We start from the raw sequence: 18,613 nt of genomic DNA, 5'->3' as shown, positions 1-18,613 counted from the left end.
CCAATCCCTATTTTTATAGGGTTTACTCGCAATAGGGAAGAACCAAATAGAATTTCACAACTACAATTTTGGTACTTGAGATTCCCCATCTTGGATGATAAGTAAATCATTCAAAATCACTTACTCTTTGATAATTTTGATGGAACAAAATCATTTTTAAGTTAAAAAGTCAAACAAATGGTATGAAAAACACCAATTTTTTTTTTAAATTACTCCAACATATCTCCTATTGAGTACCACTTAGTATAATAACTATGATTCAAAGAACCCCTAGAATAAATGTAATAAATATGAAAATAAACCTAATAATATATAGTTCAAATGTTCACAATTATTTCCAAATGTTTAGACTTCAATAGAATTCAATTGGTATTAAATTGAAATCAATTGGTATGCAATTTGGTTCAATTTAAGACATTAAATTGGTTTTTAAAATTAATTCTAAAACCGAACCGATTTTTTAATAAAATAAATATAACAATAATAATTAAATATATAACTAGAGTATAAGTCTAATTTATAGGAATTATTTTGAATTATTTTGATAAACTCTCAAACATTATTGTACAGAATGATTTAATAATTTAATCTATATTTATTCGGAACTTTATTATTATTATTTATTTGTTTTTTGCGTTTTTCGGTTTGGTCCGGTTTTAGCTCCAAACCGGACCACGAATACACTCTATCTAGTGATATTGATAGCAGGTCAGTATAGGGTCGAACCTATGAATCTCATGATATTGGAACCCAAAGGAGAGTCCTCCCCTTTCCCATTTCTTGTAAATAGAAATGGGCAACGAATCTCATGATGAATATCTCTAATCAAATCTGTCGTTCTCGAGGAAAAGATGATCTCTGTTTGATTACAATCTCAATTTATTTAAAAGAAAGAAAAAAAGAATAATCCGTCATGGTGTTTAGAATTATTCTGATGCATATAACAATACAACATACCAAAAATCTCCTCCTTTCTCTTAACTATCATATAGAAACCCAAAAACAAAAACATACAAATCAAAACCAGTTCAGACAACTCAGCTTGATCTCAACAAGCCGCGAGGAACAAAAAGAAAGAAAACCAAAATATGAATTTATATAGCCGCAAGTACTAAAATTATATATAATGATAAATGATATGAAATTATGCTCCAGGAGCAGCATCTTTCACCTTACTTTGCAAATACCCACCATATTCTCTAGCATAATCCTTCACATGGCTCGCCGTGTCATAGATTCGGCTCCTCGCATACTCGAGCCGGTCCGATCCGGGTGGGTGCATGCCTTTAAAGTACTTATAAGCCCACGAACATCCCGCAGCTGTGGCAAGTGCAAGACCGGCGAGGGACAAGACCCCGGCAGTGGCGAGGAAGAGGAAAAAGGCAACGGGGAGCCAAATGGGGGAGGTGAGGAGGAGGAAGGGGGTGAGGAAAATGAAGGCGAGGACGGCGGCGGTGAGAGTGAGGCCGGTGAGGAAGATGAGAATGGAAGCGGAGATGAATAGAGTGAGGAAGCCGAGGAGTTGAGGGGAGTTAGGGGCGTGGTGTTGGATGCGGCGGAGGAGAGTGGCGGCGGAGGGAGGGCGGTCGTCGGCCATGGGTATAATTAAGGTGAGAGAAAGAAAAGGGAAAGAATATTGTAGTGAGGAAATGGAGAAGGATCGATTAAGAAAATTGGAGAGTGAGTATAGGGTTTTGAGGACAGGTGGGGAGAGGATAGGACATGCAAGGAATATACGTGGTTGGAATAGAGATTTATACGGCCTACAAATATGGGTTCCCATGGCTGACCATTTCTTTCAATCTTTTTTAGAAAATTATTTTCTTTTTCTCCATTATATAATTATGTAATTCATCATGATATTTGATAGATTTAATAAGATCACACCACCTCTTTAAATTTAAAATTTTTTTAGAATGAATTATGCTTTTTGGAAAATTTGAGAAATTATGCATATTTTACTATTTTACTATATATATATATATATATATATATATATATATATATATATATATATATATATATATATATATATATATATTCTTTTTAATTAGCTAATTGTAACTTACTTTGTTTTCTTAAATTTACTACTAGTAATCATCAATGTAATACGAGAAATGAGAACAAACTCATGAGCTAAACTATAAAGGTTATAACTATAAGCAATTTAAATTTTAGATGTACTACTAATCAATTTAAAATGTGAATAAAATTTGATGTATTAAAAAAAAGGTTGTACATGCAAAAATAACATAAGCCGTCTTTTTCAAATATAATTAAATATAATTTTAAGTTTTTTTCTACTCACTTTATCTAGAAGAATATAATAGAAATTTATTAAAATAAAGATAAATATTTATAAATATAACAAACTACTAAAATAGACGTAAATATTACGTCTATGTTAAGAGAGAGTTATCTATTTTTTAATATTTCAAACTTGTCAATATGTTTTTTTTTGTCTGGAATTTTTTTTGTCGTTTTTCCTTCCTTTTTTATTCTCTTTTTCTCGTTGTGTTTTCTTTTAATGTCTTTCTTATTTTCCTATTCTTTTTCTACTTCGTTTAGATTTGAGTAACCAAATCTGATTTCTTTCTACAGTGCTTCTTTTTTTTCTCTTCATTTAGATTGAAGTAGGCAAATCTATACGATCATGTAACAACGAATCTTGAAAAAAAATAAACTAAACAAATCTAAATGATCCTATAGCAAAAGAATCTTGAAAATTTTCGGTATCTAAACGATTGTGTAACCAAATTAAATGATAGAATTGAAAAAATAAATCGTTACGACCAAATCTAAACGATATTGTACAAATAATAGCAAAATCTAAACGATCGTATACCAAATATAATATATTTGCGTGCATTGTTGATGGCGTAGTTAACAGACATTAACCAGACATTTTTAGTATTTTTTATTGTGAGTTTTATGGATTTTTTCTGTTTTCGAAATTGTTAGTTCTGTATAAATATTTTGCCCGTATATTATATTTTTGAAAAGACCTCTAAAATAAACAGAAATAAAATAGAAAACAAAACGTGTTAACCCTATTAAAGATCGATAGATAAACTTAATCGAGGTAATGATAGAGTTTAGTTACATTAACTGATTTTTTTAGATCCCAAGTTTAAAGGTCTAGTGTTGGAGTCTTTTAAGTTTTGTTCCTAAGTTTCACCTTTAATCTTTTAACCTTTGACTGCAAACTCACTCAAGTTCTTAATGTTAAAATTATATTAATTACCTTAAAATAGTTAAATTAGTTTTCACTCATTTATCATCTCTATTAATACTTTTTTAAAAAATACATTACAATTATTTTTATATTAATTAGCTAAAAGTGGATGTTATTAGGAAAGAGTGAGTGTTAACAAAAGTTATATTTTGTATAAATCTTTGCTACATTTAGAAATGAAATCAATAACAGTAAAATTATATGAACATCTACCAATTAATTGATGAAAACTATAAATTTTAAATCAAAGAGCTAACTACATTAAAGTATATATGTGTGAGTGTGCATGTATGCTTTTTCCAAGTAAAGTAAAAGAGTTTAAATTCCCAAAGTTCATCCATAATCATCACTCCAACAGACAGAAATAAGATAAAAAAGAAAGAGAAATATAAAGAGAGTTCAGATTCCCGAGATGAAAATAATTTAAAGTTTGTATATACTAATAATAATATTCCCTTTCTCTTACTTATCTAAATTCTTATCCATTTTCCTCTTCCTTTCTTCTTGTTTGTTTCTTTCTGCTACAGACAAAGACAAGACGATGCCATCTAAAATTTATTTTAGGGCAAAGTGTAGTTTTAGCACATGACGTTTGAGATTTATGAAGTATAATGGAATGGAATGCTTATGAAACCGTTACGTAATGACGTCTGACCTAACCTTAACAATATATTAGCCATGTCGTCCAAACAAACTCCATCTTCACTCTAACACAACAACCCTTCCATCTGCCGTCGTATATTTCCAACCAGTCGATGGAGATGAATGAACAAAATGATGTGATCGATCAAATCAGGCTGTCAAATTACGACCCTTAGCTAAACCCAAAATCGAAAACAAGCAAATTCTCTTTTCTCTAGGAAATTTTGGCTTCCATGGAATTGGCAACACTAAAATATTTATTTCGAAACTTCAAAGACAAATAGACATAAACCTCCAACTTCTTGATCGAAAAGATGTTACAACTTCTTAGGTCAAAAGTCCCAATTGAATATTTAGGCTATTTACCTCAGGTTGGTCTTGTACATTATTGTAGGCACATTGTTGTTGACATTCCAGATTTCCATATGTGTTATTAGTTTAGAAAAGGTCCAAAGCACTTGTATAAAAAAGCGTTATATCATATACATTTTTCAACTGTAAAAAGAACTTTTGAAAATAACAAAATAAAAAAGGTGAATCACAACCACTTTTTGAAAAATGGTAGGTTTGAATCTTATATATATTACCTAGTAAAATAATGGTCCACTTGTCTTATAGTTTCTAGTAATATATATATATATAACACATATGACTGGGTCTAACTTTAGTACCCATATCCTTTCATAAGCATGCATGATCATGGTTTTGGTCAAAAGGTATACAAATATATGTGTTAAACAATTACTTTCACAAACTTAACCTTATTTTCATACTCAATCCCTTGCGTAATACTTATTACAATACCCACTTTTAATTAATGTCTTTACATAGTAAAAGAAAAAAAAAACGCAGTTTAACTAATATAATGTATGTACTAACCATCAATAAGTTTAAAATTTGTATCACTTAGGAAAATGTTAACTGAAAAAGAAATGATTCATATTTGAATGAAAATCATTTAAAATATACTTATTCATCAAATGTAACATAACACATTGGGTTATTAGAGGAAATTATTGAAGGTATTGAAATTTCATACTCCTATTAATTGTACTAAAAAAGTCAAATAGAAAATTTCTACTATCAATATGAGTTTAGTTCGACCAACACAAAATACATGCTACCTATCAGTATGTTGTAATTCGAAAGAAGATAAAAAAATTTAGTCACCCGTATGTTTTAAAGTTGATACAGTTTATCAAATTAATATAATATAATTATTAATTGATGTGACAACAATATCGTATTTTAGTCCATAAACACACCAACGTTATCGTCCACGTCTTGGAAACTATAATGCATTTCAAGTTTTTCTTTCTCTCTCTCTCTTTTTTTTAATTTAATTATATAAACTGTTGACTCTTTGAAGTCTTTATGCCCAAAAAATGAATCACCTTTTATGGTTCAAAAGAAAAATGAATGTTTGAAGGGTTCATAGCTTATGTCCTTGGTGAATGTGACAATGACTAAAATGCACTTTTTTTATATATAAGAAAACCATATTTGCATTATTTATATTCATAAGGTGTTGACATTTTTGAAAAGAAAATTAGACTAAAAATATTTCCATAGAATAATTTTAATGGCCCCACCAAGGTACAATGACTTTTTTCCTCCATGTTTTATACTTTTAAATTCATCTTTTGGTACAAGAATTTAAGATTACTTAGAATGTTATTAGAGACAAATACACATACAATTAATAATATATTGTATCATAATACTAAAATCATCATAAATTAATATTTTTTTTCTTTAAAAAACAATAATTGCAAACAAATAAAAAAAATGTATTCATAAGGGTTTTACTTAAAATTCGATATAATAATTCTCTTGAAGTAATAATTCCAAAATATGATTCTAATTTGAAATAAATAAATAAATATATAAAATTTTGATAATTTAGGAAAAGATAAAAATTGTCTCTCACCTTAACTAAGAAAGAAATTGAAGAAAGACTGAAAAGTTAATAAGAGAGAATGTAACAGATGAACGAGGATTGAACTATTCAAACATTTCTAATATTTATATTATTGCAATGAATGTACATATAGATACAAGATCGAGGAGACTTCGAATTATCACTACATCCACTACTAATTACAAAAATAGACGATCATACACAATCGACTAATAGTAAGATAAAGATGATGGTTTTAGGTATGTTAAAGTCTAATTTACTACTAGAAATGAACACACACATTAAATTAAAAACAATCAGCTAAATTTATCTAATTTAACCAAAAAAATTTACAATTAAATAAAAATTTAAAAATACATTAAACTAAAAATAATAATAATAAAATGACAATGGTTTAGGGTTGAGATTTTCTGAGGAGGTAACCGGGTAAAGGACTGGCACGTGGCGAACGTAGAGGAGGTTCGTCCATCTTGTGGCCGTTACTATCGTAATAAATTGCACCCGAAAAATCCAACGGTTGACATTTGTCCCCCATCAAGATTCCCCTGCCATACCCCACCCTGGCCCCACTTTTCTTCTTCTTCTTCTTCTTCTTCCTCCTCCTCCTCCTCCTCCTGTCGGCCGGTCCTTTTCTTGTGAACCAAATTCATCGCCGATTGACTTATTGTCTTCAGCATCTTCTTCGGCCGAGCCAATGGTGACCTCGGACTCGGGTAACTTGGGTGACTCGGGTGGTCTTGACTCGGCTTGGATTTAAGTTTTTTGGTGAGTAGGGCAGCTTTTTTGGCGCAGAGAGCTGCTAGTGCTGTGAGGGAGCGGCGGAGGCCGGTGGATGGGGTGTTCGCCGACCTGCCGGAACCGGGGGTGGGAGGATGTTCGGGAGTGGAGAAGAGCATTGTGGATTTATGGGGGGGAGTTTTGAAATGTGAAATTGAAATTCATTGGGAGAATGATTGATTATAAAGAGTGATGGAAATGGAAGGAGGATGGAAATTAGTTGACTAGTAATTAGTTTGAAAAATAAAAAAGAGGTCTTTGGTTTTGACTTTTGAAGTTGGACTTGGCAAACTTTTTAGTTATACTTGAAATAACGTTTTTTGTTTTAGTTATTTTTATTTAAAATTTTCTAGTACTAACCCAAAATTTATCGAATATTAGTATATAAGCCTTATTATACACAAATAACTAGTTGCTTAAGGAAAGAATATGCAAATTAATTATAAGGATAATTCTACAATAATATCTCTAAAGATACTCTAAATACGACACATTCCCTCAAGCTCAAGGTGGTAGATGAGAGACCACTTTGAATTTGTGAAGTAATCGAGTGAAACGAGAAGAATGAAGGGCATTGGTGAAGATATCTATTGGTTGGTCAGTGGTGGAAATAGATTGAAGATGGAAAGTGTTGCTCTAGAGATGATGGTGAACAAAATAACAATCATTTTCAATGTGCTTTGTTCGTTCATGAAATACATCATTGTGTGCAATCTGAATAGCACTTCGGTTTTATCACAATGAAGAATAGTGGGTTACCTTTGTAGGACCCCCATATCAGTAAGAAGCCAATGAAGCAATAGTATCCTGATACCACTTGTTAGGACAACAAAAATCGATTATTGATGATTATTCTCAATTAGAAGTAAAAAATTTATTGAATATTTTTGTATTAATGAAATAACAAAAATGGGCTCTAATACCATGAAACAACAAAAATCGTTTATTGATGATGATTCTTAATTAATGAAATATAGAAATATTCGATAAACTCATATAACGAAACATAATTAGAAAAGAATAAAACAAGATATTTCTAGTAGTTCACATATAATAAGTCGTAGTCACTTTCATTGTCATATATTGTCGAGTATTTTTAGATATTGTTTTCATAAATCGACCTGCCTATCTTATTCTTAGAAGGCTACTGATACATGGACAAAACTTTATCAAAATATGTTTTTATATAAATAAAATATTTTAATAGTAAAGGAAATTTGTGGAAGGTAACCAAACAAGTTTTTTGTAATGGAAAGTTTGGATGAAACCCAAAAGGAAATGGTAGGCTACCTTCCATTAATCCATTGCCCCCAAAGATTCTATAAAACGTGAGTAATTAAGCAAGAAGTAATTAATTTAAAAAAAACAATTTATTTTTCGATTTACTAATTTTAACACTGATATTATCGACTTTGATATCATCGACTTAGACATAGACACAGTTCAACTAATTAAGATACAATTAAAACTTTCTATTGCAATGTATGGTTTATTTTTCTATCATGACGATAAAAGAACTTTCTATTTTTTTCTTTTTGACAAAGTAAACAAAAGATTTTAGTTTTTGATGGAGATGTTAGCTTTGACTATTTTATTTTTCGTATCACTTTAGTTTTTCTATTTGAAATCAAATTTGGGTTTATATTAAAAGCAAAGATGAAATTTCAATATTCTTTCAAATCAGGTAGTTAAATCTTAGCCAATTGTATGGTTTCTCCTCAACTTAATTTTATTTCTAATAAATTTTTTATCCTTTTTTTTTTACCATCTTAAATTTAAAAAGTTTGACTTTGTAGATTAAAATATATTTAGTGCAAATGTTTTTTTTTTTAAAAGGTATTGTAATACAATTTAGAGTGGGGATTTTTTTTTTAAAAGGTATTGTAATACAATTTAGAGTGGGGATCTGAATCCGACACATTTTGTTCTTGAGTACATATAGGTATTAGTTGAGCTAAGCTCATGTTGACTGTTTAAAGTATGTTGTAAGTAACTAAATTGTGTTAATACAATCATATATTAATAAAAGAAAAACAGACGTAGTAAAAACTTCCGATACCACACTTGTGCTATGTTATCACCTATGATGTTTATAAAGATATATTTAGGAATTTTTTTTGTTTGGTACTTTGACAATATATAAAAATCACTTTAACTAAGTCATGTTGATTTAGTTAAAGTGATTTTAAAAAGTATATATTTTTTAAAGCATTTAAAATTTTTGTTTTATAGAAAGGAGCTTTTAAGTTAATAATTGAAAATCATTTTAAAAATCTTATTGGTTTAACAATATACGAAAATATACCTGCAAAAAGTAATTATAATAAATAATAATTTTAAGAATAATAATTAAGTATATAATAACATTTTTATAAAATGAAAATATAACAAAGTCTATCAGTGAAAGACGATAGACTCTTATATCGTTGATCAGTGATAGATTTCGATAACTTTTACTATATTTGATTTTTTTTAAAAAGAATGTTACAACTTTAGAAATAATAATTAAGTATATAACAATATTTTAAAATAATTGTAAATATGTTAAAATCTGTTCCCACGAGATTTCAGGCGAAATGTAATTCGTGAGATTGAACTTTGTATATTGATTTATGTAGTGTTATGGATACAACCTCTAATATGTACTTCTTTGATGCTCTCTCAAATAAAAATTAAAACTTAGAACTTTTTTATCTTCAAGTTGTGGTTGCAAGTAAGCTTCAATCTTCTGACATTCAAGGAAAGTTTAATCTTCCAAGTCTTCAATCTTTCAGAAGATGATGATCTCAAAGTTGATAAGAACTTGCACGTCTTAAGAGCTTTTAGAAGTTTGAAACTTCAATTATTCTTTGAACCAAAGATATTCAAAATAAATGGGAATGTCTCTATTTATAGAGAATTTCCATGGGCTTTAGGTGGGTTTGGGCTTTGACCCATTTGACTGTTGGACTTGGACTTAGGCCCATTTGATTGTTGAGCTTGAGCTTGGATCCATTTGTTTGTTGGGCATGGGCTTAGACCCATGCACCTGGTGGGCTCGGGCTCGGGCTCACTTGTTTGGCGGGTTTAGGTCCAGTATTTCTTTGACCCAAATTTTTATAAGGGGCTTGAACTAGATTGGAAATGAAGAAATTTGACTACTCAAATCCAATCAAATTATAATCATCATAATTTTGCTGTGATGACGTGGCACGATTTAATTTGCTTAAATTTCTTGTTCAACAAAGTCTATTAATGATATATGTTTATTGGTGACATACTAATATTTGCACCATGATTGATAATTGACTTTGATAGATTTTGTTATATTTGTATTTTTTAAAAAAATATTACTATATACTTAATTATTTTGAATCTAATTATTATATTTACAACTATAAAAAATATCCCTAAATTTAGATAATTTTGAGTAAGTTTTGAATATGTTATTTTATATCTAAATACCCCTATTAGTTTCGAATGTGCCGAAAGAAAGAAAAAAGGGCTTTCAACTATAATAGTTTAAATTGTAACCTAATATTATACACTGAACATTTCTTTCTAATATATTTCATAAAAGTTCTAAATGGGCTAACATTTCTCACAAAATAATGGTCAATTTAACTTATTACCGAAATTATCTTGAACAATATTTTTCTTAATTATCAACAACCACATTTACTATATCTATTGTAACTTCCACAATTATTACATATATATTTGTATGTATTAATGTAATATTTATTACCTTTTGAATGATTTAAATATGGTATGAATTATTATCTTATATGGTAAAAATATTTTTAATTATCCTACAAAATAAATATTTTCAATTTCATACCCAACCAAAAGTTATTTTATCACGATCATCAATTTCAGCGGCGACATTCTTCTCCGATTTCTATTACGAAAAAAGATCGTTATTTCTTCTTTCCTTCCAATTTGCTTCTTGTGATACAGTTAGTCTTTTATTTTTTGTTTCGTATATTATTTATTCTTTCATTTCGTAGCATATATTTTTTTCCTTAAAAAGAAATTGTTCTTTCTTCTTTCGTATCGTAGCATATATTTTTTTCTTCAAAAAAAATTTTTTCTTCAAAAATTTGTTCTTTCTTCTTTCTTTTCGTAACATATATTCCGGTAATGTTCCTCCTATTTTGATTTTTGACACCATGTTTTGAGATTTGTTACATATATACTATTGCATATATGTAATAATACATACACAAATTTTTTTGTCATGTTCTGTAATATTTTCTTACTCAATTCATATACTAATCTGCATATATTCAATAATTACGGCATGTTCTGATCATCTTATTCATATTTTTGTTTAGTAAAATTTTGGTGAACAATATATACATTTTATTTCGTGAACAATATCTATTTCTATTATGTAATTTATCAGATATATACATCTTATCCATATTTATGTTATGTGATTTGTTACATATATAGGGTTTAGGGTTTTGAATATTTATGTTATGTGATTTGTTACATATATAGGGTTTAGGGTTTTGAATATATACTATTACATATATTCAATAATACATAAATTTTAGTTGAATTTCATTATATATCACTACATACATAGATGAAGTTATCAGTATATACATATGTATATATACAATAATTGGTATTTAGTGACACATATAGTTCAGTTTTTTCTCCTCCTTGTTTTGTATCATTTTCTTCATTTTTTTCTCGATTCGATTAGTATTTTCTTTGATTTTTTACATATATACTATTGCATTATACGTTTATGTTATGTGATTTGTTACAAATATACTACTGCATATTTTTAATAATACAAAAATTAAAATTATCATCTTTCCATCGAATGTAAAACGTTCAGTTGGTCAACCAAATAATATTAGAATTCCTTCTAAAATGGAGTTCAAGAGACGCATTAATATGGTCGTTGTGGACGTGTTGGCCATAACCGAAAGAGATGCAAGTTTTTCTTATTGAATTAGTTTTTTCTTATTAAATTATTAGACTTTTAGTATGTTGTTTCATAATTTTATTTGAAATATTCATATTCCAGGTTTTAGTTCAATTATTTTATTTTCATATTTTTCCATAAATTTCCAGCGTACTAATCAAATTTCCTCAATTTATTATATTTAATATACTACATTTCATACATAATCACTATTGTTTTAAACATAACTTACTATTTTTTACATATAATATGAATATTTGAAATAAAATATATAAACCAATTTAACAAATTGAAAACATAACCTTTCATTTATAAAATATACAATGTATTATTTCATATATACTATTCATAAATCAATTTAACATTCATATATACCATTCGACCACTTTTTCGTTGACTAGGATGAATACGCTACATTGGATTTAATATCGTATATATGTTATAATATTATGTATATGATGGATATTATACATTAGAATTGGATATATATTAAAATGGAAAATATGATAAAGTGTTTGTGTTAAGTATATTTACAATAATATTACGTATATAATAGTGCAATGCAATTTTTTAACTATAAAATTAAGGAAAATAATGTAAACATCATTGAAAAATATGGAATATTTAGGAAATTAGAGAATAATTAAAGAATTGAATTTGAAAGTATAACGAAAAATTATCACATATATGTAATAATATTATGTATATAACGGATATTAAACATTAGAATTGAAAGTAAAAAACACAATGAATAACAAATTCTTCTTAACACATTTTATAAGACTTAAGTAAAGGTATATATCAATATTGTTCATATCAATAAAACTATCTAACTTGGATTTAAGGCTAGTGTACAATCTTTATAGCATATATGTTCATTAACTGTTATTTCGAACACACTAAAACTAACTTAATTGTTCGATTCATTGAAAAAACCATCGAAGTAAGCTACAATTTTTGTCATCCTGCCAAAAAATATTAGAAATATATGTCACTAATAGTTTGTGTTGTAATTAAGGAAAGGTATATATATAATAAAGCATAGAACAAAATATAATATTCTTCGGTTACTGGATGTCAATATATATGTATTATGGTAAACAAGAAGGGGTATATATATACTAAATCAAAAAACACACATATTATATTTATCGGTTACTATATATCAATTTATATGTATTATTGTATATATGAAGAGGTATATATACACTAAATCACATAACATACATATCATATTTTTTGGCGATTGTATGTAAAAATATATGCATTATTATTTATATGATGTAGTATATATCTAAAACAAATATTTCAGAATATAAGGTTAAATGTTCTAGGAAAACTACGATGTAATGGAGTACCGAAAAATATGAGGAATTGAGGAAGACAACTAACCGGAAGTATGAGGAGAACGAAAGGACAAAATAAATTGAGAATCAATGAAGAACGAAATCGAAATCAGTGATGGACGAAATAAAAATAGGTAAAGAACGAAATCAGAATCGGTGATGGACGAAATAGAAATTGGTGAAGAACGAAACTGGATGTACCAAAATTGGTGAAGAACGAAACTGAATGACTACAGAAATTATTAGTGAGGAAATTGAAAAAGTTGCCAGTAACGAATGAATAATTTAGATGAAATATTTAGTACTGTAATTAATTTGAAAATTATGTTCATATCAAAAGATATATTATTTGATGATAAATGAAAATAAATTATATAAGGTAACGTTTTTCCTTAATAATTAACATTTTACATCAATTAATATAATAATTAAGGAAGTTATAAATTAGATACTAATAATCGATATAAATATAATGTAAATAAGAAAATATATACAGATAATTAATGTTAATAATAATCTTAAAATTATCATAAACTATAGGAAATTCTAATGAAGAAAAAAAATATTATTTTTTAGGATATTTGTGAAATATACCAATCGAATTTGATATCTTTCCAGGAAAAGATACAAGCCCAAGGGCTAATAATGTGGGCTTGGGCCAGCTGTGGCACTAACTACAAATTTACGAAGAAACCCGACCCATTGGGCTTTTATTGGGCTTGTGATGATGGACTTAAGAGAGTCGGATAGTTCACACCGTCAATTGGATTTGAAGGGCGATGATGATTTTGAAAAGAAGACAAATCGCAGAATAATCCTTCGACAAACATGAAAGCTCAACTCTAACAGAAATTTGGAAACACCATTCACGAAATAAGCTATTGATTTTCAGTCATTCTTTACCATTTCTTTTCTTTAGTAGAAGTCTCGGTTCAATTTCTTTACCAAATTCGACTTTATTCGATGATATTAGAATAAGCGATCTAGAGAGGTTCTATGTTTAAATTCCATTATTTTATTTTTTATTAAACTTGTCTTGATCCTGACCATCGAGGGCTTATTGAGCAAATACAAGATCAAACTTAGTAACATTTGATCATTCATGAGCATTTACTAACTGAACATATAGAATCCCTAAATATCGAAATGAATCTCCGAATTAAAAGCATGCACCCCGACCAAATTAAATTACATATCAATAATAATAATAATTAAAAAAAGAAAAAAAAGAAAAAGAAAGCTCGATCTCAGTAATTATTGTGACTAATTTAAATATTAAGTCAAACATAATTATATGCAAAAGTGAAAGTGAGTATAATTTTAGAAATTGGGTCAACATAAACCTTCTTAACTTTTAAATATAGAAAAATAAAGACTGTTCATTAAATTTTTGTTAGTTGGAATGTCTCTATATGAAAACATATGTATATATATATATTTGATTGCATTCTTCCATTCAAAGAGGATCCAATGTGATTATTACTATTTTTTTTCTTCCATAAACCCACAAGTGGTAAGTTTATTACATGAAAAATAATCCAATATTCTTATTTTGATTGGCAAAGTCAAACCCTTTTGAAAACCTCTCATCACCAATAATATTAATTTTCTTCATAAATTTCATCACTATTACAACTAATAATCTTAATTTATTAATAAATATTTCGTCTAACTCTCCCTTGTTTTCAGCAACGTGCCGTGTCCTCACTTCCATTTCTTCTTCCTTAATCTTTAATAATACAAACACATTTCCCTCTCCTTTTATAATTTAATTCCTTCTTAATTTCATCCATATAATAATAATAATAATAATAACAACAACAATAACAATAATATTTAATTGTTAGATGTAATCGTCCTTAATTAATAAATCACATATTAAACTAATCGATTATTGTTAACAAAGGAAAAAAAGACATGATTAATCAATTAGGATATGAAACAATGAATTTGTTCTTCTAATTTAGCTCTGCAAAATTACATTAATCTTCGTACAAACGAGATTTTGAATTTCGACAATTATAAGGGAAAAAAAAACGATATACACATACATATATATATAATGTTTTTTTTTTTTTTTTGCTTCCATTTTGTTCTTTGGAAGTTATTCTTTTTTTTTTTTCTTTTTCTTCTATCTTTAATGAAGAATTGAAGAAAGATGATTACAACATGAATACACATAATAATGATTTGATTAGAATATTAAACAAAAAAAAAAAAAAAAAAAAAGGAAAAAAAAAAACCTCTTTGATGAATCTCAATGGTGCAATGGATTTGGACCAGTTGGGACGAGGCGTTTTTCGACGCCATATCGAGGGTCGATCTCCGCTCCGACCTCGGGAGAATCGGCGCGATGGTGGTGGTGGTGATGGTGGTGACGGTGATGGTGATGAGGAGGATGATTATCAACGTGGAGATGTTGGAGAAAGATAGTGAAATCAAATTTAGAAGACGTCATAAGTTTTCTATTGGGAGAGAAAGATGAGATTTTTGAAAGAGTATTATTGTGATGATTATGATTATGAGTAGAAAGTTGATGAAAAAGCATAGCTGAAAAGGAAAGAAAGATGAGAGAAAATGAAAAGAATTTGAAGAGGTTTAAAGGCATAATTATTATGGTTAAGAATAAAAGGGAGAGGAAAATGGAGGGGGAAAGGACACTGCATGGGAGAGGGAAAAGGAAGAAGAAGAAGAAGAAAAATGAAGATCGTTATTATTAATTAGTATAAGAAATATTGGAATAGAAAAATGATGAGAAGGTTGACATTGGACAGTGATTGCTTCCATAAGAAGAGATAGAAATAGAAACAGAGAGAGAGAGAGAGAGAGAGAGAGAGAGAGAGAAGAAGGGGACAAGAGTGTGTGAAGAATTCTTGTTTCAATGAGAACTTCCTTTGCGTTAAAGGAACAAAGCCTCATTTAGAGCAGATTGTCAAACTTCTCATTATAATATTCCCAAAAATCCAGAGAAATAGAGAGATAGACAGATAGGGAGAGATTTGTCGAGTTTTTGGTAAAATATTAGAAGTGCAGTTATCTACATTGAAAAAGTACAACTTTCAGATTATAAAAGAAATTTATATTTTTAAAAATATGCTTTAGTTACAATTAATATCTTTCTTGTCCGTAGTTTCTTTTCTAAAACTCTAAAATCGAAGTTTTTCTGCGGTGTACAATAGAATTTTGTGTATATTGGTTTCAAAAAACTTTTCGATTTAATTGTTAACATGTATTTGAAAATTTACTTACGTGTTTAAAGGATCTTTTAAACTATATTCATGGGTCTATGATATATAGAATATTCAAATTTAGAGTCAGGTCTAATAAAAAAATTCAAATTCATGTCTAATAAATATATATATATTAGTTTTAAGAAGAATTGAATATGTCAAAGATGTATTAGATAAAAGTTTGAAACGTTAGATATTGTTCATAAGCAAAATTGAAATTTAGAAACGATAATTATCTGAAATTTGTTAGTTATTAAATTCTAAGGTTGAAGTGCCTTTTCTATTTTTGTAATTTACTCTTAAAATTTACTCTATTTTCGATTAAAGTTTTCATTTTTATTGAAGACATAAATTCCTAATCAAAGTTTAAAAACAAAAACCATTTTTAAAACTTCAAAACTAAAATTGATTTTTTTAAAAAAAAATTAGTAAAATAAAATAACAGAAGATGAGCAAAAGTATAATCTATAAATTTAATGTTTAAAAACTAAGATTCTGTTTAATAATCCTTTATATTTTTTTGTTTTTATTTGTTTATTTTCTGTTTTTGAAAACAAAACCTATTTTTTTAAGCTTCTATTTCTTTTATAATTTTCAATTTTTCTTTATAATTTTAAAAACAATTTTCTTGTTTAAAAGATTAAAAGGTGAATTAGTTACCAAACACATCTAAAATTCAAAAAATAGAAAACAAATGAATTATCAAACAAACTCTAAATTATTAGTAAAGGAGCCTTTATAAATTAAATTTGATAGTAAACTATGAAAGAAAATATCTACCATTGAAAACAATGTCTATCTATATAGGAACAACTTATTATATAGGAACAACTTATTTTGACCATCATAATTTTTTTTTTTTAATAATTTATTTGGAGTACATTTTGACTATAATAGTTGTAATAGAAAAGAATTCAAATATACAAACAAACATATAAAATTATGTACTTCTTTGTTAATCAACAAAATAATATATATATATATATATAAATCTTAGGCATTGCAGGAGCCAGCAAAACATGCCCCCATTATTTATATTTTGGATTAGACAGAGAGAGAGAGATTACATAATTTTTAAATCAAAATGAAAGAAGGAAATAGGGAGAGAAGAAAGCTGACTTTTGTATTGAACTAAAAATTTTGATCCAAATTCACAAGTAAAGTGGGTGTGTGGGGAAGGTGTCTATTTTGCAGATTTCAAGGTGCATTTAGGGACAACTCATACTATTATTACTATATATTTATTTCATTAATCTTTCCATAACATATATTCAAATATCAAATGCTACAACTAGAAGTCGTAATTTCTCATCTACCTTATCATATAATAATAATAATAATATTATACAAATATATATATATATATTACCTTACCTCACATCAACATTTTTTGTTTGACTTCCTTCTTTACATTTCTACCTGTTTTAATGGGCAGGCATGCCCTATATAAGAAAACAGTTCCATATCATCAGAAACAAGAACAATATAATACAACTTCTTTAGTGTAAGAAACTGATAAAGAAAAGACTAGTTTATTCCTGCTGTTCTAGGATTTAATTTGAAAAGGATGGTGAAAAAGGTGGAGTCAAATCAGAAAAAAGGACACAATAAAGTTCCATTTTGAAGATTACAGAAAGGCCTTGAGATAGAATAGAGAAAAGCAAAAGCAATATAGAAACAAACAACAAAGATCCAATATGGTTGAGTGTGCAAACCCAAGTTCCTAAACAATCTTTTTGTTAAAAACTAAGCCATTCCCTTTTCTTCAGGAAGTGGGAATATGGACTTTCAATGGCTTTTTTTTTCTAAATCACTTTGTCGGCTATGCCCACCCCTTGGCCATGGATACAATATCATATGCTAATCTTATCACTTCATCAAATATTGACCTTAAGATCATTCAGCACAGGGGAGGGACGACAATTCTTATGTAGAAATGTCGGCATAAGTTGGGGAAGAATTCATGAGAAGAGGAGGAAAGTCAAATGACCCCCCACCACCAACTTTTTTTATTAAACCGCAGAAAGTTTCACCAAATAACACTAGCAAATTCTGGTGTATTAGTTCACATTTGGTGTATCAGAGTGGATGGTCTTGGTCCTGATGGCTTGTGGGTGTTTCCTACTCCCTTTCCCTTTCTTCTTTTCAGCTACCCCACTAAGATTAGATCAATCACTTCCTAGCTAGCTAGGATGTTACTTGAATAAGATTCATTCTATAGGTTGTACGGTTCTATAGCTTAGATGTTGTGCAACATTCTCTAATCTAAAAGTTGATATGAACAAAGCTAGGAAGGGGGCAACATATTACATCAAAGGTCATGCGTATCCAGTATAAAAATGTATTCTTGAGACAAAACTGTGAAACATAAACAGTTTTATGTAGGATTAGTACCTTCTATATTCCATGCTGCTGCGCAATCTACAAAAACTCAATAAGTAGAATCCTGAACGGAATTGTGATCTGATGAGAGCGGTTAATTGTTATTGTAATTACTGAGATATAAACATACAAATAAAGCACAACTATTAGACAATA

General features: G+C 28.3%; 1 protein-coding gene across 1 annotated transcript; it reads right to left on the bottom strand.

Moving 5' to 3' along the window:
- Positions 1–857: 857 nt before the first annotated feature.
- On the bottom strand, positions 858–1,900 carry LOC103494102 (oleosin G). The gene has a single exon (XM_008455140.3). The coding sequence runs from the start codon at positions 1,781–1,783 to the stop codon at positions 1,145–1,147; it is 639 nt and encodes a 212-aa protein (XP_008453362.2). The 5' UTR covers positions 1,784–1,900; the 3' UTR covers positions 858–1,144.
- Positions 1,901–18,613: the final 16,713 nt, after the last annotated feature.

Source organism: Cucumis melo, chromosome 2 (genome assembly GCF_025177605.1).
Source record: "Cucumis melo cultivar AY chromosome 2, USDA_Cmelo_AY_1.0, whole genome shotgun sequence".
NCBI lineage: Eukaryota > Viridiplantae > Streptophyta > Magnoliopsida > Cucurbitales > Cucurbitaceae > Cucumis > Cucumis melo.
The sequence above is the reverse complement of the archived record's forward strand: the minus strand, read 5'-3'. Positions and strand labels throughout refer to the sequence as shown.

Excerpts from the sequence above, each read along its gene's own strand:
- LOC103494102 (XM_008455140.3), bottom strand. The coding sequence starts at position 1,783 with ATGGGAACCCATATTTGTAGGCCGTATAAATCTCTATTCCAACCACGT.